At 49.4% G+C, this 25,239-nt stretch overlaps 1 protein-coding gene across 6 annotated transcripts; it reads right to left on the bottom strand.

The window, feature by feature from the left end:
• Positions 1-5,666: 5,666 nt before the first annotated feature.
• LOC122373090 (dipeptidyl peptidase 9-like) lies at positions 5,667-24,946 on the bottom strand. 6 transcript variants are annotated; one of them, XM_043350848.1, is made up of 18 exons: positions 18,838-18,995; positions 17,498-17,762; positions 17,025-17,189; positions 16,544-16,679; positions 15,945-16,070; positions 15,440-15,539; positions 14,928-15,104; positions 14,266-14,425; positions 13,706-13,813; positions 13,285-13,419; positions 12,823-12,939; positions 12,378-12,392; positions 12,027-12,320; positions 10,979-11,098; positions 10,237-10,389; positions 9,715-9,825; positions 7,402-7,545; positions 5,667-7,067 (listed from the first exon to the last, which is right to left on the bottom strand). In XM_043350848.1, the coding sequence occupies exons 2-18, from the start codon at positions 17,750-17,752 to the stop codon at positions 6,975-6,977; spliced, it is 2,409 nt and encodes an 802-aa protein (XP_043206783.1). In that variant the 5' UTR covers positions 17,753-17,762; positions 18,838-18,995; the 3' UTR covers positions 5,667-6,974. The 6 variants fall into 6 exon arrangements, with proteins under 6 accessions (XP_043206783.1, XP_043206782.1, XP_043206780.1 ...); XM_043350847.1 differs by lacking the exons at positions 12,378-12,392; positions 18,838-18,995 and adding an exon at positions 24,809-24,946 and having other exon boundaries at positions 12,027-12,335; XM_043350845.1 differs by lacking the exons at positions 12,378-12,392; positions 18,838-18,995 and adding an exon at positions 19,253-19,265 and having other exon boundaries at positions 12,027-12,335; positions 17,498-17,757.
• Positions 24,947-25,239: the final 293 nt, after the last annotated feature.

The following is a 25,239-nucleotide window of genomic DNA, read 5'->3' as shown; positions in this document are numbered from 1 at the left end:
TGCAAATTTTGAAGAAAATCGTAGGGGCCGCCCCATTGGGCCCCAAATTTCAATTGGGTCCCGTGGGCCCCAGGTGGGCCCCATCGAAAAATGTTACTTGGGTTTTTTGTTTGGGAAATTACGCTCTTTCCAATGGTGTGCATATTGCTGGATTTTGTCGATGTTATAGGCCTGAAATTGTTGAAAACGTTTATTTATGCCCCGAGGGCATACTCCCGGGCCCATATATTTGAAGCTGTTTTGTTCGGTTCAGGGGGGCGCTAGCCCCCTAAATTTGGTACCGTTGCACGTAAAATTTTGTCCTCTTTCGAATGACGTGCATTTTTAGCTGTTTTGACGGCTAGAAGTAGGGTTTTCAAAGTTCGTCGATTGTGCCCTGAGGGCATACTGTTTTTTGGGATTTGTGGCCCCCCTGATGGATTCCCCGCATTTTGGCACTAGGATTTTCGATAGAGGACACCATTCTGCACCTCTCCACCAAAATTCAGCGAAATCGTAGGGGCCGTCGATCCCTGCTGAATCCCTGCTGAACCCCTGCTGAATCCCTGCTAACTTCCGTTACATCGCCTCAAAAATGACTTTTTTGTCTGCCTATCGCACAGGCATGTGGTGGTGGTTATGGTCAACAGCCCATCGCTTTCTCTGTTTGGAAGCTAATAACGTTGAAACCTGGAATGTTGGCCTTTTTGCTGCAAGCTGTCTTCGAGTGGTTCAACTTAAGTCGATGGTGATCGTAAAACTTCTTTGCTTAAAGCTTTATTATTGTTTTTACGTTTGTCGGCAACACTTTGCTCAAAAGTTAGGACTTCGAAACACATGTCAAGAAATCTGTTATACCTAGTAGTTCATAGATGAGAACCGCATCTCGTCGATGGTAAAGTAACTTCACCTTTTTGTTACGTGCTAGTCCGCCAAAAAGAAATAAAATTTAGTGTGGTAGTGACTTTGTGAGTTTTTTATGTTTTCACTACTCGTCGCCGTCTGACCGACTTTTCCTCCCTCTCTCCCTCTCCACTTTTCTTCTTCTTCTTCTTCTTCTTCTTCTTCTTCTTCTTCTTCTTCTTCTTCCATTTCTTCTTCTTCCCCCTCTCTCTATCCCCCCCTCTCTCTCTCTCTCTCTCTCTCTCTCTCTCTCTCTCTCTCTCTCTCTCTCTCTCTCTCTCTCTCTCTCTCTCTCTCTCTCTCTCTCTCTCTCTCTCCCCATCCCGTTGTCAAGCCATGTCGGCCGGGACCTCGAGTGCCGTCTGTATTAGAGCCGAGCGGTCCGTGGACGGCCGCACGCGCCGCCTCAAGAACCCTCCCAGATGCCACTTGATTACCGGCGCCGCGCCCGGGCGGGGGCGGGGACGGGGGCGGCGAGGAGGACCCACAATACTGACACACTCTGCCAGCCTGGACGAGCTGAATGGGCAGCCAGCGCGGCCGAGTGTCCTGGCTCAACAATACCACCTAAAAGTAGTCCGACATTCGGCCTGCAGACGAAAACTCAGGTGGTTAAAAGGTGTTAAAACGAGACTCAGATGTGATGTGGTTAAGTGTTTGTATATTTTTTAATGTACAATGATGATTGTATCTCTGTCGTTAGAGCAATGAGTCTTCCTATACCTACTGCATCGCAAACACTGCGAGCTAGGATCATTGGCAAATACTATTCGCCTTATTCGGCAAATACTAGGCATACGATCTAATTCGCCAAGCGCCTATTTCTTTCGTCTTCGTATTTCAAGGGGCTAGGGGCGCGGGAACTACTTTCAGACTGGGGGGACACCATAATAAAGATCATTAACATAGGGGACCCCCAAATCTAGTTTTCTCACCGGTTATATGGGCCACTTAATTTTCATCCCTTGGCCTTTTCAACAAAAAAAGAAAACATGTGCAAAAAAGTGCGGTATTCCGTCTCAAAGTTGTGGGGGCACCGCCCCACGGCCCCAGAGTTTCCCCACGCCTATGCGTAGGTATTTTACTCGGATTTTATGCGTGCCTAGTAAAAAACACGAAAGATAACGTGCTCAAGAAACGAAATATCGCAACTCCCAAGGAATTGTTATAATATATATTAAAGGTAGTGTGCCACCTTTGAAATATTTCCCATTTTATTTTTCCTAGGATAAGAAGCTTCTGTTTTTACCTAATATCGCAAAAAAATCAAAAATGGGCCTGGAATAGTGCCTTTTTCGCCTAAAAGTTTTTCGGTTTTTAGATATGTATAACAACTGTAGTGGGCTCACCTGCAAACAGGCTTCGGGCAACAATCGCGAATGCGGCGCACTTGTGACAATAAGCAAAGGTCATTATAGTGTTACGACCATACGACGTACGGGAATGAGTTATCAGCTGTCTAATCGTAGACAACACAATGTCGAGCCTTAAACTGAAAGCCCGTATTGGTATTGTTTCTTTTATTTGGCTGTCGAACATTATTTATGGTTTGAAATATGATTTTATGTAAAATAATTGATATGAAAAAGCCGTCTTATAAGTTATGACCCCATTTCACCACACGCAAGTGGCAGAAATGACAATGATCAGCTGACGCATTTTTCTTGGCCGAAGTCAGAGCGCGCGGCCCGACGCACCACGCGTATTTGGAAATTCCGACCTCGACGAGCATCAGAAGCCACCTAACAGGCGTGTTCGAAACCGCAGGAGATGATGATGAACGGGTTTATCGAAACTTGATTGGATGAGCATATCGGTAATAGCGATTTCAGTGTGTGCATTTATTGTTCATAGTGGTGTGAAATGTGGTTGGGGTACGACCGACAACCCGTCGGGGCGAATTTCGCACTGGGGTACTCAAAATTTGAAGAATTTAAGACGTTTCCATGAGTTTTGAAGGTGTGGATAAGTTCTAAAAATCCGGTTCTCCTTATCTGGGCCATTAACTCCATACGGTCCAAGAAAGCTGGCACACTACCTTTAACACATGGTTTCCCGTGTGTAAATGGTTTTAACGCACGACGTGGATGGATTGGAGCACGAGTGTGTTAATGCACGAGTGAAACGAGTGCATTAACGCACGAGTGCTCCATTCCATCCACGAGTGCGTTAAAACCATTTATGCACGGAAACCATGTGTTAAACTAATTAATACATGCTTAACGGTGCGAATTTAAATTAAAATTAATCTTAGTCCAAAGGGCCTTTTATGGGAATTCTTAGAAGAAAGTCAATGACCCTTCCGAAAAACTTCAGTCGAGAAATTCATCACTGCACGAGCGTGCACCAATTTAAATTGGTGCACGGCTACCTTCGAATTAACGCACGGTTAATCTCCAGTGAACGCACCGTAAAGTATGTATTAATGCTAATTGTAACAGTCATAGAATTGGGTTGGTAAATGGTGCGGTCGATATGGATTTGCACTGTGTAGAGTTCACTCATGCCTACACAGTTTGAGTCATCCCTGATTAGCAGAGCAGATCCAGCCTACGCTGACCTGGCAATCGGTGCAACATGGCTGCAAATATTTGCCGAAATAAATACATAAGCCGAGAGAACAGGCTCAAATAAGCCCGATTATTCCCTAGCTCTGCACAACTGGACAACAGCCGTATCCGAATTATCGATCAGGGGTGCAGTGGCGCGGCTCGACACGCGTTCCCCCGGCGTGCCTACGTCCGCTAAACGGGCGGTCGATCGGGGCCCCTCTCCTCTCCCCCACTGACCGCCCTGCCAGCACCAGCGGCCGCCCGGGGGAGGGGGCAGATCGGCCCAGTGATTGTTTACTCGTCACAACTGCCGTGCCGATCAGCGGGCCGCATTACAGCTGCTCAGCACACAGACACACAGCACGGACAAATACGGACCGGGGCGTGCCAATGGACGGGTGGATGGACGTACATACGAACGAATGGACGGGTTGGTATAGGCATACGGATGGACGGATGTATGAACTCCTAAACCGACATGAAATCACGAGCAATAACGCACCCGACACTCACGTCTTCCATTTCGTCCAGATGTTACTTCGAAAACAGCAAGATAGGGGAGCAACAGCGATTTGTACCTACTACCAAGGCCGTATAAGAGCCTACTACCTACCATAAATATTAAATCACGTATAGTACATCTTCACAAAGCTCGTAATAGATTATGGGCACACCAGACTCCCAACCTGTACTGATCTCCAGAATCATCACGACACCAGGGCGTCGATTAGCGCTCCTCCGCGACTACCATCAGTTCCACGAATGGCCGCGACATCTCCCTCCCTCCCCACGACCAGGACCGCCACCCAGCCGGCGCGGCGGCGGCCAGGCGCCCCTCTCCCGCCCCGATTATCTGTTAATGCATGGGTAACGGGCGAGTGGTCGGGCCTGAATGAGACGCGGGCCCGGCCGAATATCGATGCAGCCATGACGTTTGGCGCAGACGACCCGGGAGGAGGGGGAGGGGGGACAGTAAGGAGGGGTGGCCGGCGGGCCGGGATTGCGCCGAGGATGCCAATTCGGGAAATATCACACGAATTAGGTGTAGGTAGTTTTGCGCAGATGAGGAAGAGGTGGTGGCATGTTTTCTTTGTCCCGTATTAGCAGCTGAAAGAGCTGTAGCAACAGGAAGGTAAGGATCGCTGAAATGTGATACTGCACCGCAATACATCAAACGCTAGTTTTTCCGCGCTGCATTGCATTTGATACGAGATATCCGGATGGAACCATGAAAAGTTTGCAGAAAAGCAGTCAGTGGCTGCTAGCGAATATCTCTGTTAACCCGGTTGCTTCGGTAACAGACAAAACAGAAGATCCCGCACTGCTTTTTCCAAGCGTGATGATCTTTCATGTGTGACCTGTCATCATATGAGAAGTAAGTGAGCGAGTTGCTTGTCCCGTTTAACCAGCCTTCTCACCAATCCGTTCTTACGCGGTCTCTACTGCTCCCCTCTCCCCCACCTTTCTCTCCACTCACTGTGCCGTATCTCTGCGTCCGCGGCGCATGTTTGTCGCGCTCTCTGCGGAGGCGTTCGGCCCGGTCTGTCCGCTAATGGCGTGTTCATTAGGACTGTGCCGCCGGCGCTAATGTCGCCAATCGCCACCACCGACAGCCGGGCGCTCATCACTGCTGGCCCGAGGAGTCGCCACCGGCACGCGCCGAGCGACGCCGGCTCGTCAGCGGGTCGACGCCGCAGGATAGTGCGTGCCGTGGACACGGAGACGAGAGATGGGGCAGTCAGAGACAGAGAGACAGATAGACGGGGGACGTGCGACACAGGACAGTGCGTGCCGTGGACACGGAGACACTGACGGTGGATGGGGTGGTCAGAGAGACAGAGACTGTGGTCAGAGACGGAGAGGCAGATAGACGGTGGACGGGCTGCCGCAGGACAGCGCGTGTCGCGGACACGGAGGCAGACAGACGGTGGATGGAGGATTCAGAGAGACAGAGACGGTGGACAGGGCGGTTAGACAAACGGTGGACGGGGCAGTCAGAGACGGATAGACGAACAGAGTGGACGGAACAGTCGTGAATACAGATGCACTTAGAACAGAACGATCACAAACTACGGTCTCCTTTACTACGGTAAAAGAGACAGTTTAGAGCCGCCGCCCAGATAGAGACGGACGAAGAGATAACCGATATATGAAAACGGTGGGTGGAGAGGTAACAGATAAGTCATAACTGGTGGGTGAAATAGCCATCAAGCGACACACAAAGACGTTAGCGAACCGACCCTCAGCTGTTTATTCCGGACGCACAACATTCCCCGTGCAGCCCACAGGCCAAGGCAGCAGCCGAGGAGTATTTCACCACGCTATAACATCGCGTTATCGCATACTGCAAGCGCTCAACGCCTGCTGGAAAGCCCAGGTTGAAAGCGGGGCGGACAGTTCGCGACATGAATCGCGTCCACAGCCGCCTAGCACCGCTCACAGTTCGGTAAATGCTGCCGGAGCCAAGTCCTCCAAAACATTGTGCGAGTCACCCAGTCTCAGCCGTTCGCAGCGTGTACAGGAACATGGTTAGTAAAACGCGACTGCGACGAGCATGGTAACTTTGCACTGGATAAGACCGATCCAAAACACCACCAGGCTCGATTCAACTTAAAGCGAGTGATCAACAAGTCACCTCCAGTTCTGCTGGCTAGACTTGCGCGAGAATACCGGCGAGTTAATTCAGCTAAACACACATCATTATTCCATTCAAAACTCAATCACTCTCGTCTCTCACAACCTTTCACACGTTGGATCGTTGGCGTACAGCTGGCTTCACCGTCTCAGCGGCCTAACACAGTTACACAACCATTCGTCCAACAATAATCGTTGCTCCGGTCCAGAGGTAAGTGAGATGGCACCCCTCCCGTGTCCCCTTCCTAGTAAATATCGAACGGCATATGGCGGTCTCCGATTTTAGAATAACAGAGCCATCCGCTAAGCCAAACCTGAGGAGCGGACGGCCGTCTTCTGACCACGAGCGTCTTCAGATCAGCTCCAGATCCGTTCAGGAGCAGCTCAGGAGCAGCTCAGGGACCAAGTGACAGCCGAATGGCACCTGACCGGCAGCAGGCCACTAGCTGAAGAACAGCTAGTCAGTGGCTGAGAGGCAGGACGGCAGCTCTTCTAGCTTCGCGATCAGCTAGTCTTCAGCCGCTCAAACATGAGCACCGGGTCGTTAATTCACTATCAACAGGCGATTCCTAACAGTACCTACAAAACCTTTCTGTCTTCTAAACGCCCTGCAGCGGCTCCAGCCCAGCCGTCTTCCAGATGTTCCGCAATGTTGCAGACTGACCACCGCTGACTCCAGGCCCGGCTAGAAGAGGAGCCGTTGCCTCAGCCGAGATCGGCTCACAGTCTCCTGCTGAGAATGAGTGACCGTCTCAGCCGAGAACGGGTGGCCGTCTTAGCCGAGAATGGGTGGCTGTCTCTTGCAGCGACCGGGTAGACAGCTCAGCCGAGAACGCATGGCCGTCTCAGCCGAGAACGAGTGATCGTCTCAGTCGAGAACCTTTGGCCGTCTTCGTCGTCCTGCGCTCACAGATGGTTGTTGAGGAACGTGAGAAGCGTCAGCTCGTAATGTTCGCTAGACTCCAGCGCACGTAGACTGTGCCGCTCGTTCGGGTACACCTGCGGGAAAGAACACAAACGTTGATGCTGAGTAGCTGCTTGCTTTAAACAGTGCTAATGAGAAAGACTTGTATGGTAGACCGTCAGTAGAAAGCAAGTCCGTCGTTTGTCGTGGCAAGAAACTGAGCCAAGTAAAAATGCATAGAAGAGATGACGTCACTTCAGCACTACCGCCCATATTCTAATCATATCTGCAGCTGGTAGGGTTTACCGGCCTATCTACCTGCAGCTGGTAGGGTTTACCACCCTATTTACCTGCAGCTTACCAACTCCAACCCTCCGTTTACCGGCCTAGTTACCTGCAGCTGGTAGGGTGGGTTTGAGGCCTATTTACCTGCAGCTGGTAGGGTTTGCCGGCCCTGATCAGAGCTGAGATGAGCTGCTGTGTGTGGAAAAAGTGCACGTTCTCGTCCATCAGACCGTGAAAGATGAGCAGTCGGTTCGGCTCGCTCGGGAACTGGTTGGCGTAACTGAGCACCTGTAGAAAAGGAGACATGGGTTGAGTCAGGGGTTGGAATTCAGTAGCTGAGCAGGTGGGGTCGAGTCAAATAGGCTGGGGTCAATCCGTCTTTCCCGATGTGTTCCACACATCGGGAAAGACAGAGTGACATCATTTATGTCATGCTGTTTTTGTTGTACAAGACACAGGACTCGATGTTTGCATATGCCGCTTGGCGCACAGGAGTACAAAGACACAAAGATTCATTGAAAATACGGCTTGTCATCAATACGTGAACCCGCGTCGTCAGTAAGAACTGAATGATCTGTTCTGTTCTGTTCTGATCTGTCCAGTTCTGTTCTGATCTGTGCTGTTCTTTTCTGAATATCACCGACAGATTCTAATCAACATTATTTAGTGGAAACTGGAAGCAATAAACCTAGCGCACAGTTACACACAAACAAACATCTAAGACGTCACGTCGGGACGACACATCAAAATTAATCTCAAGAAACGCGTCACATCTGCAGCCCCATCTCGGTCTTCATTAGCTCAAACGGCCGCCTCATATTTCATTATTGAGCACCGGCGACGCCTATGACGAGGCATAATTTCGTGTCATAAACCGGCCTCAATAGCCGAGCGCCGGTGTCAGCCTGTCGGACCCTCTGCGCGAGAGGTAGCCAGCTGTAAAACGCCGCCCCGGGGGGCCGCCACGCCCGGCGAGACGAGGCAGCCGCGGCAACACGGGAGCAGAGCACAACACAGCGGCCGCTCCAATATTGCTACGGCAGGATTTACGCTACGATAAATACCAGAAGACGAGCCCTGTAATATCCAGCTTAGCGTTTGGCAGCGAAACGAATATGATATTTGATCCCTTTTAACGAATATGTAAACTGACTTTTTCGCATAAATTGAATATTCAATTGCAATTTACCATTGGCATGTAGCCTCATTCTGCTCGGCCATGATTTACTGAGAGACAACCATCGCACTTAGCATGAGCCGTCAACGGAAAGCTGTTCGCCGGCCAATAGCTAGAGATCGGTGAGTGCAAAGAAAATATCACAGAAAGGTAACGATACAGGATATATCAGCACAGACTGAATCTATAAACTTATACAAAAAAAAAGAACGGAGAAATGCAGCAAGTGACACAGAGGAATGAGGAAACTGTGCAACCTCTAATGTGGGGGTATATTGTAGCACTAGCGACACAGGCAACATTGCAGGTAAGAAAAGATGACATCGTAGAACTCCTTATACAGAGGCGGGGTAGAATGACATTCAGAGAAGGGAGCTCAGACGAGAGCCCCACTGTCAGGGTCGGACTCAGCAGCTGTCAGCTCCCAGTACCGCCCTCCCAAGAACACTTGAGCTGCCGGCCGGCTCAGCAGAGAGCTAAGGAGGGCGATTACCATACTGGCGACCGGCAATCGACGCCAGCCGACCGGCCAGCCAGCGGCGACCAGACGTGTGATCATACCAGCGTTAGGCTAGGAGTGTGACCACGAGCCAGAGGCGGTCAGTTGAGTAATATAGCGGCATAAAAACCAGCGTTAGACTAGTAGCATGACCACGAGGTAGCTAAGCTGGCAGCTTTAATAACCCCAGCGTTTCTCCTCGAAAAGACACCACTTGGCTCAAAATGGCTTTAGAAGACACCCTCACAGTGATTTGTCATGCAAGAACGCTCGGTTAGATTGAAATCAAAGGAGATCATTACCATATTTCGGGGAAAGGGATGCTTGAACGGTAAAATTGTCAGACAGGATTTAACCGCATGAGGTCAACGAGGAAGCCTGCAGTGGAGCATGAGACAGGGTATGAAAATGAAGGTAGATAGAGGATGAAAGAAGCTGCAGTATTATGAAAGCGAGGAAAACGGAATACGGAGGGGTGTATCTTTAACATTGCTTAACGACTACAAGCCCCTGAACTTACCAATGAAATAATTTGAGCAATATATGAGCATACCACCTTTGTATACCACAAAACTTTATTCAAAGGTACACAGAGGTCTATGGGATCAACCTAAGAGTCAAAACAAACACACTCGTCTCACTTTCTCAAGAGTAGAGATACTACTCTCAGCCATTCACTATCCAGGCCACACCTTCCCTTACCACCCCACCCCACCCAAGACACTTACCGCACCCTAACCCGCACCTCTCCCATACCACACAAACCACCCTGGACACTCACCGCGCCTGCCTCGTATCCACACGGGTTTCTGCAGGGCAGGTCCATGTACCGCTCTGTGTAGCCAGTGTCGTACAGACTCCAGGACACCACGGGCGCTCCGGGCACCGCCAGCTGAGGGAGGGAGAGCGGGGTTAGACGAGCGATATTAGTCAAAGGGTTAGGTGAGAGGTACAGAATATAAGGGTTCTAATGAGAGGTTCAAATTCAGGACACCACATGCGACGCTCCAGGCCACCTGCAGCCCAGCGGTCATGGGGGTAGATTCGAGGCAAAACAAGCCTGGAATGTATGCAATATGCATTTAGAACTGGCAGTGTAAATCTAAATGTGTTTTTGAGACACGCAAACCATATAGTAGCTGTTACTTAAATCTTGCAGAGTGATATAAACTATAAGCACCCGCCATCTGTTAAGAGCAAAGTTGATCAAACCAGCACCCTTAATCCCTATTCCCCGCGGTCAGTGCAATTAAAGGAACCCCAAGACTGCCGCAGAGTACCATCAGACCCCACTCGCCCATACCTTGAAGACGTCCGGCCGCAGGGCGAGTCCCATCAGGCTGAGGTATCCGCCGTACGACCAGCCCTGGATGGCCACTCGACTCAGGTCAATCATACCGGTCCGGTCAGCCAGCTGGTGTAGCGCGTCCACCTGATCGGCGATCTCCACCGTGCCCTGTGAGGTGAGACGGGGTTAGTGTGGGTCAGAGAGGGGTCAGGGGTCGGCGATCTCCACGTCCATGCCCTGCGGGAAATACAAGGGGGTTTACTAGGATCAGGGATCCGTTATTTCCACCGCACTATGGGGGGACACAGCACGGGGTGAATATACAGAGCGGTCAGGGGTCAGCGATGTCCCCTGTGCCCGAGACGGGGTTAGTGTAGGGTTATAGAGGGGTTAGAGGTTCGCTATCTTCATAGTGCCCTGCAATGGGCGAGGGATTGTTGAGGGGTTACACGAGGTCAGAGGTTAGATATCTCTTCTGCGCCCTGGTAGACGCTGGGTCATAGAGGGGTCAGATGTTCGTGCGTCTCTAGTTACCCACACTCAAATGTCCACCGTTGGAACTGCGAGGCAACGTAGTCCCGCGCATATTCACAGCAGTTTACGCCGAAAGGCGAGTTGAACTTGGTCACAGAGTTAAACATCACCCAATTGAAGACACTTATTGACAGCGCAGTCATTTACCATTTAACCAACACCATATCAAACACCAACACCAATAGCAAGAACCATCTATCCAATACCCCAGCCGTGATCTCACCATTCTGTTCTTGATGTGTCCCTCGAACTTGGTGCCCCGGTTGTGGGAGCCTCGCGAGTCAATGCAGACCACGCAGTAGCCCTCGGCGGCCAGGATGTGGTTGCGCAGGTAGCGGTATCCCTGCAGGGAAGGGCAGATGCCAACGGTCAGAGGGCAAGGCATGCAGACTGGGGCATGGCGTAATAAAAACTCAGTCACTAGATTGGCAAGAAATGCAACAATGTCCCAAAATTTGTCGATTTGGGTGGGAAACGACATCCAAATGAAATTCATTTTCCACTCTCACCAACATTTTTTAAGAACAATTTTCCACTCCCAAGTCCTAACCAAGAAAACCTAGATTTTTAACCTATAAAAAGACAGTTGTGTGGATGTCCAGTTAGCATCAAACATTCTACACCCCGGGCTAGAATAAAATGCATGCTTTTTGTCATTTCTCACTCCTTTTGGATCTAATCAAATCAGCAGTTTTCCACTCTCTCCCTCTTTTTGGTGGGTAATTTTCCCCTCTGACACCCAAGACAAAACTCAATTTTGGGACACTGAAATGCAAGATGGGTAATAACGTGCTTTCATAAAACTGACTCAATTAACATCATGGGCTGAGCCCTAGAAAAAAGGTCACGTCAAATAATATATACATAAATCATGTATCAAAAGACTGACGGTTGTCCGCCTCCTCAGCAACTGGAATGCGTTGCCCCTTTGAATACAAAACCATATAATGAGAATACACCCATCACGTACTAACGTTAAACAACATGACCTTTTTCGAAAAAGCAATATGCTTTGTAGACCAACTATAAATAAATATTCCAATTTCCAGCCGCGTACTGGTCACTATAAAAACCCGACTACTACCAAAAGTCAAAACCATTCCTCGACGGCCTAACTACACCAAAGGCCTCCTATAAACTGCCCTACCCATGTCCCGGCATACACGTCGGATAATCTCTCGGATGGTCTTTCAAACATACTCTGAAGATCCGTCCCTCTCACTCACTTCCTCTGTCCTCCCTCCTACTCCCTCCCTCTCCCTCCTTCTCACCTTGAACGTGTTGGTGACCACCTGCACCTGTGGCCCTCCGTACACATTCACCACGGTCGGGTACCGCCTGCCCGGTACAAACCCCGTCGGCGGGTACACCATGGCGAACAGCTGGTCTCCGGAGCCGCGCAGCCGGCAGCTGTGCAGCTGCGGCAGCCAGCGCGGCGGCTCGAACGAGCATGGCTCGAGCACCACGCCGGCAGGCAGCAGCTGCACCTCGCCGGAGTTGGAGGACGAGTGCAGACGCCACACTTGGCAGCTGGGAGGTGTGGAGAGGTTGCTTTGGACGGTCACCAGCGCCGTACATTCCTGGGGGGAAGGAAAGGGAGTGTCAGGGGCTGGTTACTGCACCAGCGCCGTGCACTCCTGGGGGAGAGAAGGAAGGGAAGGGGTCAGATTAAGACTAATTACTGGCTAGGTTACTCTGTACGGTCACCAACACGGTGTACTTCTGGGGAGAGGGAGGGTAAAGAGTGAGAGGAGCAGCTGAAAATTAAAGGCAACTGGCTGTGAGATTGACTGTGAGCGGGTACAGTAAACCGCAGTGTTGTGTGCAGAAATGAGAACAAGACACTAGTTTCACCAAAGTTGGTGTGCTCATCATTGTCAGAAAGAATGTCAACACAAATGCCTGTTCTAAGCCGCAAACGGCGCTGGGCACAACGCCACAAATAGACATTTAAGATTCATGTCACCATATTCCTGTCTCTCCCCCCACCTTCTCCATGTCCAAGGATCCCTCCCACTTCTCCCAAGATCCACGAGCAGCCGTCGGAGGCATTCCCTCCTAGCTCACCGAGTCCAGATAGGCGTTATGGTAGAAGCCCGGCTGGGTGAGCTGCTGACACTTGCCGCTAGGCTGGAGGAACGATGTCACGTATAGATGACGCTCCACGGGGGTGTCACGACTGCCCTGAGGGTGGCAGTGGAAATGGAGAGGTCAGTCAGGCGGCACAGTGTCGGAGACCGGCTACACAGACTATAGCACTGCGTGCCATGACACAGGAATGTGACCGTGCCATGACGTGACCGGTCACACCATCTGCGAACGTCAGCCGCAGGGAAGAACTAAAAATGAGAAAGAAGGGTTGGTCGTGAGACTCCTATTTTGGGTACGTTCGCTTTTTAGCATGATAGTCAGCACGCACTGGTATAATAATGCATAAGCCAGGCGATGCTTTATCAAAACAATGCTCCAAAACCTAAGCCCAGTCCCACAAACTCCTTGCCCCACTCCATTCCCGACAGCCATTCTCACCTGGAAGAAGACGAGTCCGCGTTTCTCGGAGACCCAGATCTGTTTGCTGTCGAGGCTCCACTGCCCGGATGTGAGCGGCACTTTGGTGACCGCCGGGTGCTGGCTGGCTGACCGGCTGCCCGGTTGGCGCGTGATCTACAGAGACAAGAGGAGAGATGGAAGGGTCACGGGAGGTCGGGTCAGAGCAGGGGACAGAAGAAGGTCGCACGATTGGATAGCAAACCAGCTGGGAATGTCAGGTTGGGTTAGATTAGCAAAACAAAAATGATGGTAAATGATTTTATGGCGTTTAGCTAAATGGGTCTGGGTTATGCTCCCATTGAAATGTACGCATTGAATGAAGGCTTCTACAAACTTGTCAGAAACCGAAAATGTCAGCTGGACTACCCTGGTACAGAAGTACCGCGGTAGCAGTACGTACCTGAGTAGTGACCCGGTACAGGTGCGTATAACCTGTGGTGTCGTCCATCCACAGGAAGCAAACCTGGCCCGGGTCGCTGGTCGGAATCACGTGAAATATGTCGTGCACCTGGGAATGAGATTGAAATGTCTCAGCTGCCGCTATTCCTATATGTAAGAATCTTGGCTATTCCCACATACATATTTTGGGTGTCGAAAGAATCTCACGGCATACAACAGATCATAGGAAAAGCACACAAGCGGATGGGTGCACCATCGTCAAAAAATAAGTCATGGTGATTATTCCGCACCGTACGTCCTCAGTAGTACTCTTCCAATGGCATTTATACGCCGCAAATTTACAATGACAGAGTGGACAGCATACATGTCACATGACCAAGGATTGTGAAAGACAGGACCGCAACGTTGAAATCTTATCAGCAAGCCTTCCGGTCATCAGCCTGCCAGTCAGTTTCTTGTGTCCAACGTAACCACAACCCATACAGCCTCTTCCCTCCCTGTCCCACCCTCGTCCACCACCCTGTAATGTACAATGTACATGACCGGCTATAGCAGACTCACGTTAATCCAGACATCCGTCTGAGCTGACAGCAGCACCTGTACGGGCGCGGCCGGCGGCGGCGGCGGTCCGGGAGTGGCGTCATCAGCGACAAACAGCGCCACTGGCACCAGGACCAGGTCCAGCCGGCACTGGGAGCGGTCCAGCAGCTGGCAGTGCACGCTGGCGGGACGAGGGGAGCGGGTGGTGAGGTGGGGTGGGGGTGGGGGGGGGGAAGGGGGCTGCTTCTGGATGGGAGGCAGAGCCTAGTGTAAAATTGGCGGTATTAGGCATGTATTTGATAAAGAACGTAGCGATCAGATGAGGCATTTTCAATGAGAGCTGTTTTAATACGAACATGCCAAAACAAAGAACCGATGATACGCAACGTTACCACGAATCAACAGCCATCCGTTTTGATGGCGGTTTCACTTCGAATCAGTCCTCATTCATCAGTTGTTCATTTTCATTATTCATTTATGACCACCCAAGCAAAGGGAAACTTTAATATACTACCAGGACTATTCAACACCCACCCTACAAGTATACAGCTGTTTAAATAGCAAGCAGCTGTTCTCCATATGATTCGTGATCCTACTCTAGTGCCATATTTTACAACTAGCACATTGAAACTACAACAACTAGCACATTGTACTACACCCTTCCCCCTGGCGATCTCACTCACAACTGGTCGTCGAACCATCCGACGCGCACCAGGTACTCCATCCAGGGGAACATGGAGGCCAGCGGTGTGCTCAGGTGGCGCCGCGTCAGGCCCGTCACGGTCTGCGTGGGACCCTCCAAACGGAACTCGAGCAGCTTCAGAGCAGAGGTGGCGTTCGTCGAGCCCGCCCGTGGGTATCTGGGGTGGAAGGTAAAAGGTAAGTGGTCAATGGCCACCATTCGGTACACGGTTAGGGGCAAGTGTTCAGTGGTCAGTGGTCAGAGGACAGTCAGGGAAGACGTGATAGTGGAGCCAGTGTACGAGTCAACAGAGTCCGTTCACCGCAAGAGGTGAGCTTTAATATTTAAGCTTAATTAACACGACATTCTTCGATAAAAGCACGAATAATATTCATGGCCAAAAGTAGCGTTACTAAAATCCTTATCGTTCAGACACGGTGTAAACTACCTAAATAGATGTTGATCTCGTTTCATAAATGGAAATGGAGTTTGTAATTCAAGTAAGCGTCTAACCTGATGGCCTCCGGTTCGCTGCCCTCCTGCATGGTGTGCAGATAGAGCACCTCGACGTGGGTCTCGTCCACCTCCTCGTACAGAATACGGTACACGCCGTCTGAGGATACATGTGGCAGTGTTCGTCACAATCACAGAATACGTGCTAGGCGCTGCATGATGATAGAGAAGGTAGTGTTCATCCCCAACCACTAGTCAAACATCAACAAACAAAATAATGCATGTAAATTGCAAAGCCTACAATCGCAATCGAGGGAAATACAACAGATACATTCGGAAATGGAAAGCCACTTGCTATGTTAAATGAAGCATATGGTTGAGGATACCGTCTCCAGTGAAAATATAACCTTTAACCATTTGCAACGAAGCCTAGTGTTTTCCTGAGCCCGACATTCAGGCCTTATTACAAGCCTAGCACTTCTATTGAGCCATTCAACAGTCACCCCTCCCCCCCCGGGAGAAGGTACTAACAGGGAGAACACCCCGCACTTCCAGACCACCTCACCTTCTGCCGTGGGCGCCCACCAGAAGCCGACAAAGCGTGAGAACTCCTCCTGCATGACGTACGAGGGAAACCCGGCGCTGAGCGCGTCGTCCTCCTGGTGGGTGCGGGTCAGACGGACGTCCGACTCTGGCGGCATCGGCAACGGCGGGGTTAGATACCGGGAGGCAGGGTGGGGGACTGGCTGAGAGGCTGATACGGCGGGGTATGAGATGGGGTCACTCTGACAGGCTGGGGCGGCGGCAGTGAAGTAATTGCAAGAGTGTTTAGTGGGAGTTGATTAAGGGTGAGTGTGATAGTCTTACAGCAATATTAAGTGCTGATTTGGATGTAAATTCACTTCAACCGTAGGAAACTGGAAGTTATACAGCTATTTAAATAGCTAGCAGCTGTTCTCCAGACGATTCGTGATCCTACTCCAGTGCCAAAATCTACAACTAGCACATTGAAACAGGGCCTTTGGGGCTCATAAAACATCAAACTGACGGGAAATCAGTCTATTTGGAGTTCGGACAACATTTCGCAGATCACGACTTTCACACCCCATCCCAATTAGTCTACTGCCTCTAGTGCTCCCCCCCCCCCGGGCGCTACCCCCTCACCTGTGCGTGTGTTGAACAGCCAGATATCCCCCTCCTCCACATAGGCCAGCAGATCGGGGTTGGCCGGGCAGATGGTCGGGTTGAGACGCGGCTGGCCCCGCGTACTGGGTATCTCCACCGGGTACACCGCAGAGGCCTGGAACGACGCACAAGGCAGGTGTTAGAGGGGGCTGACTGATGCATGCAGATGTGAGGTTTCATATCTAGTTATTAGCCGATGGTTCTATCAGGTTCAAATTGAAATTGTGAGCGCTAATTACCTCGCGTATTTTCCAGCTTAATGCCAAACGCCAGGAACTGTCAGGCACGGCTAACCAATAACCATTCAATGAATAGCATCGAACTCAGCTAAAAACAAAACAACGTCACACCAGCATTCCCTCCTTTGGTCACAGTTCACTCACAGTTGGCTATTATCCCCGGTTCTGCCGATAGTTCATATTGCCTGTCTACTGTCTACTATGATCACGTGACCACTGACCCTGGCGCTGTCGTCGGTCACGTGATAGACGCTGTTTCCTGCGGTGAAGATGAAGCGTCCCGACTTCTCGTGGAGGCCGTACTCTGTGATGCCACAGCCGACCACCCTCTTCCTCTCGAGCTGTAGCTGCTCGGCGCGACTGGAGCGGCTACCGTACCGCACACTCTGAACGCGGAAAGAGGCCGGGCAAACGGGTCAGAGGAGCGGATGCAGGGGTCTCCCAAGTCCTATAGGAGAGTTACGAAAAAGCATGGGTAGGTGGACTAGACATAATGTAATTGCGTAGCATGTTTCATTGATGAGTGACGATCACGAACTGGATATAAAGGCCAATCCACAAGCTCATTACATTTAACAAATCGCAAACAATCTAAGCCCACCGATATAATTCACCTTAAAATTCACAGCCACCGAACCCAAACTCTGACACAATCAGCGACCCATTCCAGCCTCTGCGACAGTCTGCCTCTTACCTGGAAGGTGGGATCGAACAGCTGCTGCCAGGGCAGCTTGACGTTGTCGCTGACGGCCGTCTCCGGCGGCACGTCCACGTAGCACAGCTGGTTCTCCGATCCGGCCCGTGCCGACAGGTAGTACACCCTCAGTCGGCCGTCGGCCAGCGCGCGGAACGAAAAGTGCTGCGGTGTCCGCGACGACAGCGCGCTCAGCGAGCGACGCAGCTGGTGCAGCGTCTGCCGCATCTCGGCCCAGGAGCGCTGGCCGCTCATCGTGGCTACGCTGGAGGAGGGGGAGGGGAAGGGGGGTTAGCCCAGTTCGGAAATGCCGTCCCTCATCGTGGCTACGTTGAAGGAGGGGAGGGGAGGGAGTTAGCCCAGTTCAGGAATGCTGTCCTCTCATCGTGGCTATGCTGGAGGGGAGAGGGTTAGTTCAGTCCAAGAATGCTGCCTGTTGATAGTGACAATGCTGGAGAGGAGAGGGGGAAAGAGGGAGAAAGGGGGCATTGTCTCTACTCTCTCTGGAGAAAGCTGTCTGTTCAGGAAAAAAGTAGGAAAGGGAAGGAAGGTCCTACCTGCTGGTGTATTGTCCAAGAAAATGATGCACCATTAATGGAGATGCAATAGGGTTTGCCAGGGAGTTATTGAACTTTTCTTATGCTTTTCATATCCAAGTTGCTAAATGCTGATATCTGAATTTTGTAGTAAAAATTATATATCTCAATCTTGTTTGATGCAGCCTGGCTCAGACTTTTCATCCCAGCTGGTGACACTTGTTGACTGTGTAACTGTGTTGGCATGCTTTGCAGTAGGTTACCATTCAAGAATGCCAAGATCAGGAAGGATGAGAAATGAAAACATTTAAAATAACCAAAACAATGACAAATGCTTCTGAAAAAGCACAGCTTAACCAGACTTGTTCCCTTCTCTCAGGCTGAACTTCACCTTACCCAGCAAATAAGCCATCCTAGACTTGAAAAGCATATGAAAGATACTTAAAGGGTAGGTACAGATAAGAAGCCCGTCCTGAGCATTCCAAATACAACTTTAAACAAACAACACAATTGCAACCCTCATCTCGATAATTTGAAGCAGAGCAGAGCCAGCAGAGGCCAGTTTTGCCAACAGAAAAATAGGCGCCTACCTGAATTTTTGTTTTTGCCTGAAGACTGCTTCACATACGGAGCGTAAACAGTAAGGTAAAGTCCTATCTGCTTACGTGCCCATCACATTCATGGTCCATATATGGAGCGGTCTTAAGGCAAAAAAATTCAGGCAGGTGGCTATTTTTCTGTTGGTAAAACTGGCCTCAGAACTCCAGCAAGAAACTGGATAAAACAGCACTTCTCAAATCTCACCAGCTACCTGCAGCTTCAAATCGTTAATCTCTTAAGATGGCCTTGAAATAGCCTTAAGTGACAGCTTCCACGATATAACTACCTATCAATTTATTTTTAACTAATTACAGCGTATATCGCAGTTAAAAATGAAAGAGAAAACCAAGGCCATATAGGGTGAAAACATAGTTCACGAAATGATGCAACCCTTTTTTTTTTTTTTTTTTTTTAGTGGCCCTTACTTACGTTACTGGCCTCGCGAGGAGGGCGGCGACCTAACTACGCCGCGCAAAAGAAACCGGCCGTCCTAACTAAGACCGGTGGCCACTTTTACTGCAAGACAACATGGGAAAACCCATATCCATGTACTATGCCATGAATATGGGGAAAAACCCATGAATTTACGTTAAGATACATAAATGACAGTGAGACTTACCGTTAAATTGATGTTTGTGAGAGGAGGGAAGGAGGAAGTTTGTGAATGGTAATTGGTAGGGTTACGATGTTACGATAAAAGTTGGATGATAGGAATGGTTTGAAGAGTGGAGGATATGTCGCTGCCGCTGTTGAGATCCGATTGTTGTACCCGGGCCTGTGGTCGTCCAAACCCGGCCGCTGCCGCTGTTCAGCGGCCGGGTCCGTGACTGAAGAATCCTTGGCCGCTGCTCGTCGTTGTGCAGTGGGTGAAGGGACAACCCCAGAGTATGTGGACAGTTCCTTGCGATGATAGCGAGAAGGATGAAAAAAAAACGCTTTTTCGCATTCGTTCGGCGACTATATACCTATTCCTTGTAATGCGGTATGCCTAAGGCCAAGTAATGGTGCTTACTTTACAGTTTGTCGGAATAAGGTGAGTTTAAGACAAAATCAAGTACTAGATCAGTTAGTGCTGGATCATCTCCGAGAAGAGTCGGAAGATCGTTTCTGAGGCGATATTTTGTAAGGTAGTTGTTGATATGTTTTCGTTCGTTGCGGAGGGCTGTGCATCCGATTAGAATGTGTTCAACCGTAATGCGTGTGTTGCATGATTGGCACATTGGTGGGTCCGTCCTTTCGAAAAGATGACAGTGGGTGAAACGAGTATGTCCGCATCGTAGCCTTGCCAGTGTAACCTCGCGAATCCTATTTGGCTGGTTGCAAGTTGTCCAGGATGTAAGATTTTGCTTGATCGCATATAAATGAGGAGAGTGGGTTTGATTCCATTTGTTTTGTAGGTAAGTATTAAATTTTGTTCGGAGTTTGTGGCAGACGTCCCCAATCGAGAGAGGCACCCCACTAGGGTCTGCTCTCATTGCTCCTTCCTTAGCGAGGGTGTCTGCCAGCTCATTCCCTGCGATGCCACAATGACTTGGCACCCAAAAAAAAGTTATATGCTGACTTTCGTCTAGTTCTAGTAGCATTTTGTGGATATTTTGGATGCAGTAGTGGGTGACGTTATCAGTTCTTTCTAGAGCCTGAAGGGCAGATTTGGAATCGGTGCAGATTATTGCCTGTTCAATGTGAAGTGTTTGTATATGACGGACTACCGTTTGAATAGCGTGAACTTCTGCTGAAAAAATAGTGGCATGGTCTTGCAGGCGTATTTTGTATCTAATATTCGGGCCCACGGCTGCCGCGCCCGTTTGGTTTGAAAGACATGAGCCGTCAGTGTAGAAGAATGTGGAGTCTAGGTTTCTCTGTACATACTCATGGAACAGCAATTGGGCATCCATTGGCGAAATGTTAGATTTTGAATCGTTAAAAAGATATTCAATAGAAATGTCTCGCAGGAGCCAGAAGGGAAGCATAGGCGGTTTAGAGGCAACGTTTATTTGGCCAATGTTGAGTATCTCATGAGCCTGATTTATAATTTCTGGAAGGAAGCACGACCTGCGGAGAGGTTGCCGGGAAAAGGGTTTCCTGGCTTCCATCGCTGGAATTGCAGAATGGTTTGGAATACTTTTGGCGCGATAGTAGTATCGTAGGAAAAGGAAGAAACGGCGGTCTTCTAGTGCTGGCAGGTTTGCCTCCGTTCGCAGGGAGAGTGTCGGTGTTGTGCGGAACGCCCCGGTTATCATCCGTAGACAATTTGATTGTATGGCTTCGAGCCGTTTACAAAGAGTGGGCGAGAGTGTACTAAAAAGGTAACAGTTGTATTCGAGAGTAGATCGGATGAGTCCTATATAAAGCATTGACAACGTTTTTCTGTCCGCACCCCAGGTAAAACCTGAGATGCATCTTAGGGCGTTTATTCTTTTAAGACAACGTGTCCTGATGTGCTCTACGTGGAGTCGAAAAGTCAGATTTGAGTCCAGGATTATCCCCAAAAATTTGTGGGATGTGTAAAACGGGATTCTATTTCCATCAATCTGTGGCGATTCGTCCAAGGACGGTAGAGGTCCCCTTTTAAAGACCATCAGAGCTGACTTAGGAGCTGACAGAAAGAAGCCCCATTTCTTACACCATTGAACGCAGTGATCGATTACCTTTTGTATAATTGAAAAGGCTTGTTTATAGCTTTTGTGGGAGACCCATATTGCAATATCGTCGGCGAAAAGTGAGTAACGGACAGAGAGGGTAAGAAACCGTGGAAGTGATAAAAAGAGATCATTAATAGCGATTAGAAATAGGGTAGGTGACAATACACTTCCTTGGGGTACACCGTGCTCCATTCGGAAAGCATCAGAGAGCGTGGTTTGACAACGAACTCTGAAGGTGCGAGGTTTGAGGAAATTACGAAGAAAGATGGCCAAATGGCCTCTAATGCCGATTGAATGCAGTTTGTTCAGAACCGTCGAGCTGTGAACTTTATTAAAGGCAGAAACTAGGTCCAGGAAAACAGCAACTGTTGGTTGGCGACGTTCCCAGTTAACTTGAATGTCAGAGATTAGACGAACGACATTATCTGCCGTGCTGTGGTGTTGACGAAATCCACTTTGGCAGGAGTCTATGCATTTTTTATCTTCCAGGTAATAACGCAAGCGGGTGATCACCATGCGCTCAAAGATTTTGCAAATACAGTTTGTGAGAGAGATTGGGCGGTAGGAATTTGGGAGTTGAGCGTCTTTGCCTGGTTTTAGAATCGGAACGATAATACTCCTGAGCCACTCATCCGGGAAGGAATCATTTAACCAAAGATTATTTAGAGCGATGAGTAGAGTGGATAGGTTTAGTTCGTCTAGGTTGATGTAAAATGCGTAAGGAAGACCATCAGGGCCTACCGACGTCTTGGGGCTGGCCTTTGCCAAAGATAATTTAAGTTCGCGAAGGGTAAAAGGAACGTTATAGGACTCAGTATTAGCTGAGGAAAAATCAAGATTATTGGTTTGGCTGATAAGGATTCGATGAGTATTTGGATCGTAAATCTCTGTCGAGGAAGCGGCTGCAAACTGTCTGGCGAGAGCATTTACGACTTCAGGCGGGGCCGTTATGAACGTGTTGTTTATACGCAGTTGGGGGAAGGGGCGTGGAGCGGTTCTTCTGGAAGCAAAAGACCGAACTTGGGACCATATCTCGCTGAGGGGGGTGAATCGGTTACACTTAGCAGCGTAATTTTCCCATGCTTCCTTTTTTTTCCTTATATATAATTTCAGCACATTCTTTCCGTGCTGCTGAATAGAGGTGGGCGTGTCTATCACAGATACACCTTTGAAATTGCTTGTATGCCCTTTTCCGCAAAGCCTTGGCTCGCTGACATTTCCAATTCCACCAGGGTGGATTTTTAGGTAAATTTGGGCCACCGACTTTGATGGTTTTTTCTTTTATCGTTTCACTGGCTGAAGCCCTTACTGCGTTTATGAAGTTCGATATCGTACGGGTCATGCTGTAAGGGGAATGACGGTTGACACTCGCGTTAAATGCTTTCCAATCAGCCTTACCCGTTTTCCATATTTTGCGTTCAGTTATAGGAGACAGTGGTGTGGCGTTGGCAAGCTCAATGGTTATAGGAAAGTGGTCTGAGAAAAGGGGGTCTGGTGAAACATTCCATTTAAAAAGCGGGGCTATTCTGGGGGAAGAGATTGATAGGTCAATGGAGGATGTTGTATGATAGCTGTGGCTGATGAAAGTCGGAGTTCCATCATTCATAGTTATAAGAGATTGGCGGTTGAGTTCAGTCTCTATGATCCGCCCTCTTGGAGTTAGCTGTTGGCTGCCCCATAATGGACTGTGGCCGTTGAAATCGCCTAGCATCAAACAGTGTTCAGGCATTTGTCCAAACAGAGCATTTATGGTATCACGGTTAACAATGTTTGAGTTGGGTGGCAAGTACACCGATGCGACCAAAACCTCTCGATTAAACAAGGAAATTGTTACCGCTACCACATTAAGTGTGGAAGCCAAGATTGTTTGACGCTGAGGAAGAGAGTTCGCTACATATAGTGCAACCCCTCCCTGTCGATTTGGCATATTTATGTCATGTCTATACAATGTGTATCCAGGGACATCATAATTGTAGTGATCAGAGTTCCGAAAATGCGTTTCTTGAATTGCTGCTAGAAGAGGAATTTCTTTTTGTAGATGCTGCTTAAATTCTGATAGATGTGAGAGAAGACCTCCTACATTCCATTGAAGAAAATGCATGAACACTGCTTACAGCAAGGGGCTGTGATGACCTATTCAGGAATGAAAGACCGTTTGGTCACAGGCTGCGATCGTACGCCCATGTTCTTCTTTTTGACTGTGCGTGATCGGAGGCGAGTGCTCGGTGTCTTCTGGGTGAATTGCGTCAGAGACGAGTCAGAGTCACTATCGCTATACATGGCTGGCGATCGCTGCAGGGAGAAAAGAGAGCGACTGTTTGGCGTCTCCTCCTCATCGGTGAGATTCTCTGTTTGCTCACGACCTGTTGAGTCATCAGAGTCGAGGGCCCTGGACCGCAGTATCGGAGTTACTGGGGAGGGGTCAGTGAGCAAGGGGGTTCTGTCCTGCTCGATCTCTCCGTTCAGTTCTGATGTTTGGGCCGGGGGGCGACCCTCGGTGCTTTCATGCACGAGCTGGGGCCCCTTTGTCGGTTTGGTTGCAGGAGCCTGTGAGAGAGAGCTGTAGGACGCAGGTCGGGGCTTGGGAGCAGCTCGCCGGGACCTGTCACCAGAAGGGCCAGCTGTTGGGGTAGCCAGCTCTGGCCAATCGCGCTCCTGGTTGAAGGGACTGGCCTGAGGTATCACCCTTGCTTGGGTCCGGGTTTGGTTGGACAGCTGTGGGGCTACTCCTCTAAGCTCGTTGGCCTTTTCCTTCCAGACAGGGCACTCCCTGCTGGTGACTGGGTGGGGGCCTCCACATGCCGCACAGCATGGTGGGGCATCACAGCCAAGGGTTGGATGGTCTCCAGCACACCTTGCGCATCTTTCCGTGCGAGCCCTGCACGTGCCCCTGCCATGTCCATATCTCTGACACCTGATGCATCGTCGAGGGAGTTGGTATGAGGGCCTCACCTCGTACCGCACATATACAGCATAGAAGTGAGCTGGAAGTTGCGTTGCAGAGAACCTGACTTTGAGAAGCGGGTTGGGTTTGTTGTTTTTGGAAGGAAGTCGAGTGATGCTCACTACTCCCTGGTCGCGGCTTTCATGGAGGATAGTTTGAGGCGATTCTGTCATGAGCTCTGGGGCATACACAATGCCCTCAACCTGATTAAGTCGATCAGCAAGAATCACAGATATTTCATCCTCTCCGAACGAGGTCCATGCCAGAAGCGCATCAGTCTGTTTCGCATCCTGTGTTTGAACTAGAAGAGTTCCACTTCGCAGGGCAGAGACTTTGGCTGCTGGGTAATACAGAACCTTCAGAAGTTCATCCCGGATTTTGTATGGGCTAAAGTTTCGAAAGCTTTTGTCTTTGTTTTTGAATCTAGCAAGAACGTAGGCTGGGCCGCCTGGGACAAACTTTCCTTCCAGCGTGGCAGTGACCGCCTTGGAGAAGGCAGGCGGCATGGTCAGATAGAGAACAAAGAACCTTGATTATGAAAAGTCTCTAGAATAGTAAAGAAGAAAGCGAAAAGAATGGACAATACGACCTGATGAAGTAGACAAGATGGCGAAGTGCAGACGCCAACTTCAACCAACGCGCACGGAAAAACTTCGAAACAGAAAACTAAGTACCAAACAGAGGCTCCAAGAAATTTGTGATTTGTGAGATTGAGATTAGAGAAATGAGCGAAGCAGCCGAAAAACTGTCGTAAATGCGCCATTTGTTGTAGAAATAAATATCTTGTAATAGTGATTTATTTGACTTTAAGAATATCAATGACGTCACAAGAAAAAATCAAAAGAAAAATTCTAAAAAATCGAGTGCAGTATCATTTTGAAATGGATAAAACATTTCATTCTTATTTATTCTTACCAGTTGAAGCCATAATATGGCAAAAATATCAGGAAAATGGCTAAATGATTGTTTCTTTCTGTTTTCTATGACGTCATTTATCAAAAAAGCAACTCGATCTCAGAT

Source organism: Amphibalanus amphitrite, unplaced genomic scaffold, assembly GCF_019059575.1.
Source record: "Amphibalanus amphitrite isolate SeventyFive unplaced genomic scaffold, NRLGWU_Aamphi_draft 001441F_arrow, whole genome shotgun sequence".
NCBI classification, from domain to species: domain Eukaryota; kingdom Metazoa; phylum Arthropoda; class Thecostraca; order Balanomorpha; family Balanidae; genus Amphibalanus; species Amphibalanus amphitrite.
Note: the sequence above shows the minus strand (reverse complement) of the source record. Positions and strands in the feature narration are given on the sequence as shown.

What these genes read in the sequence shown, in the direction of transcription:
- LOC122373090 (XM_043350847.1), bottom strand. Translation starts at nt 17,752, where the DNA reads ATGAGCGGCCAGCGCTCCTGGGCCGAGATGCGGCAGACGCTGCACCAG. An exon ending in AGCGAACCGGAGGCCATCAG is followed by an intron (nt 15,105 to 15,439) that starts GTTAGACGCTTA and finishes CTTCCACCCCAG; the next exon opens with ATACCCACGGGCGGGCTCGA. An exon ending in TGGTCACCAACACGTTCAAG is followed by an intron (nt 11,099 to 12,026) that starts GTGAGAAGGAGG and finishes CCTTCCCTGCAG; the next exon opens with GGATACCGCTACCTGCGCAA.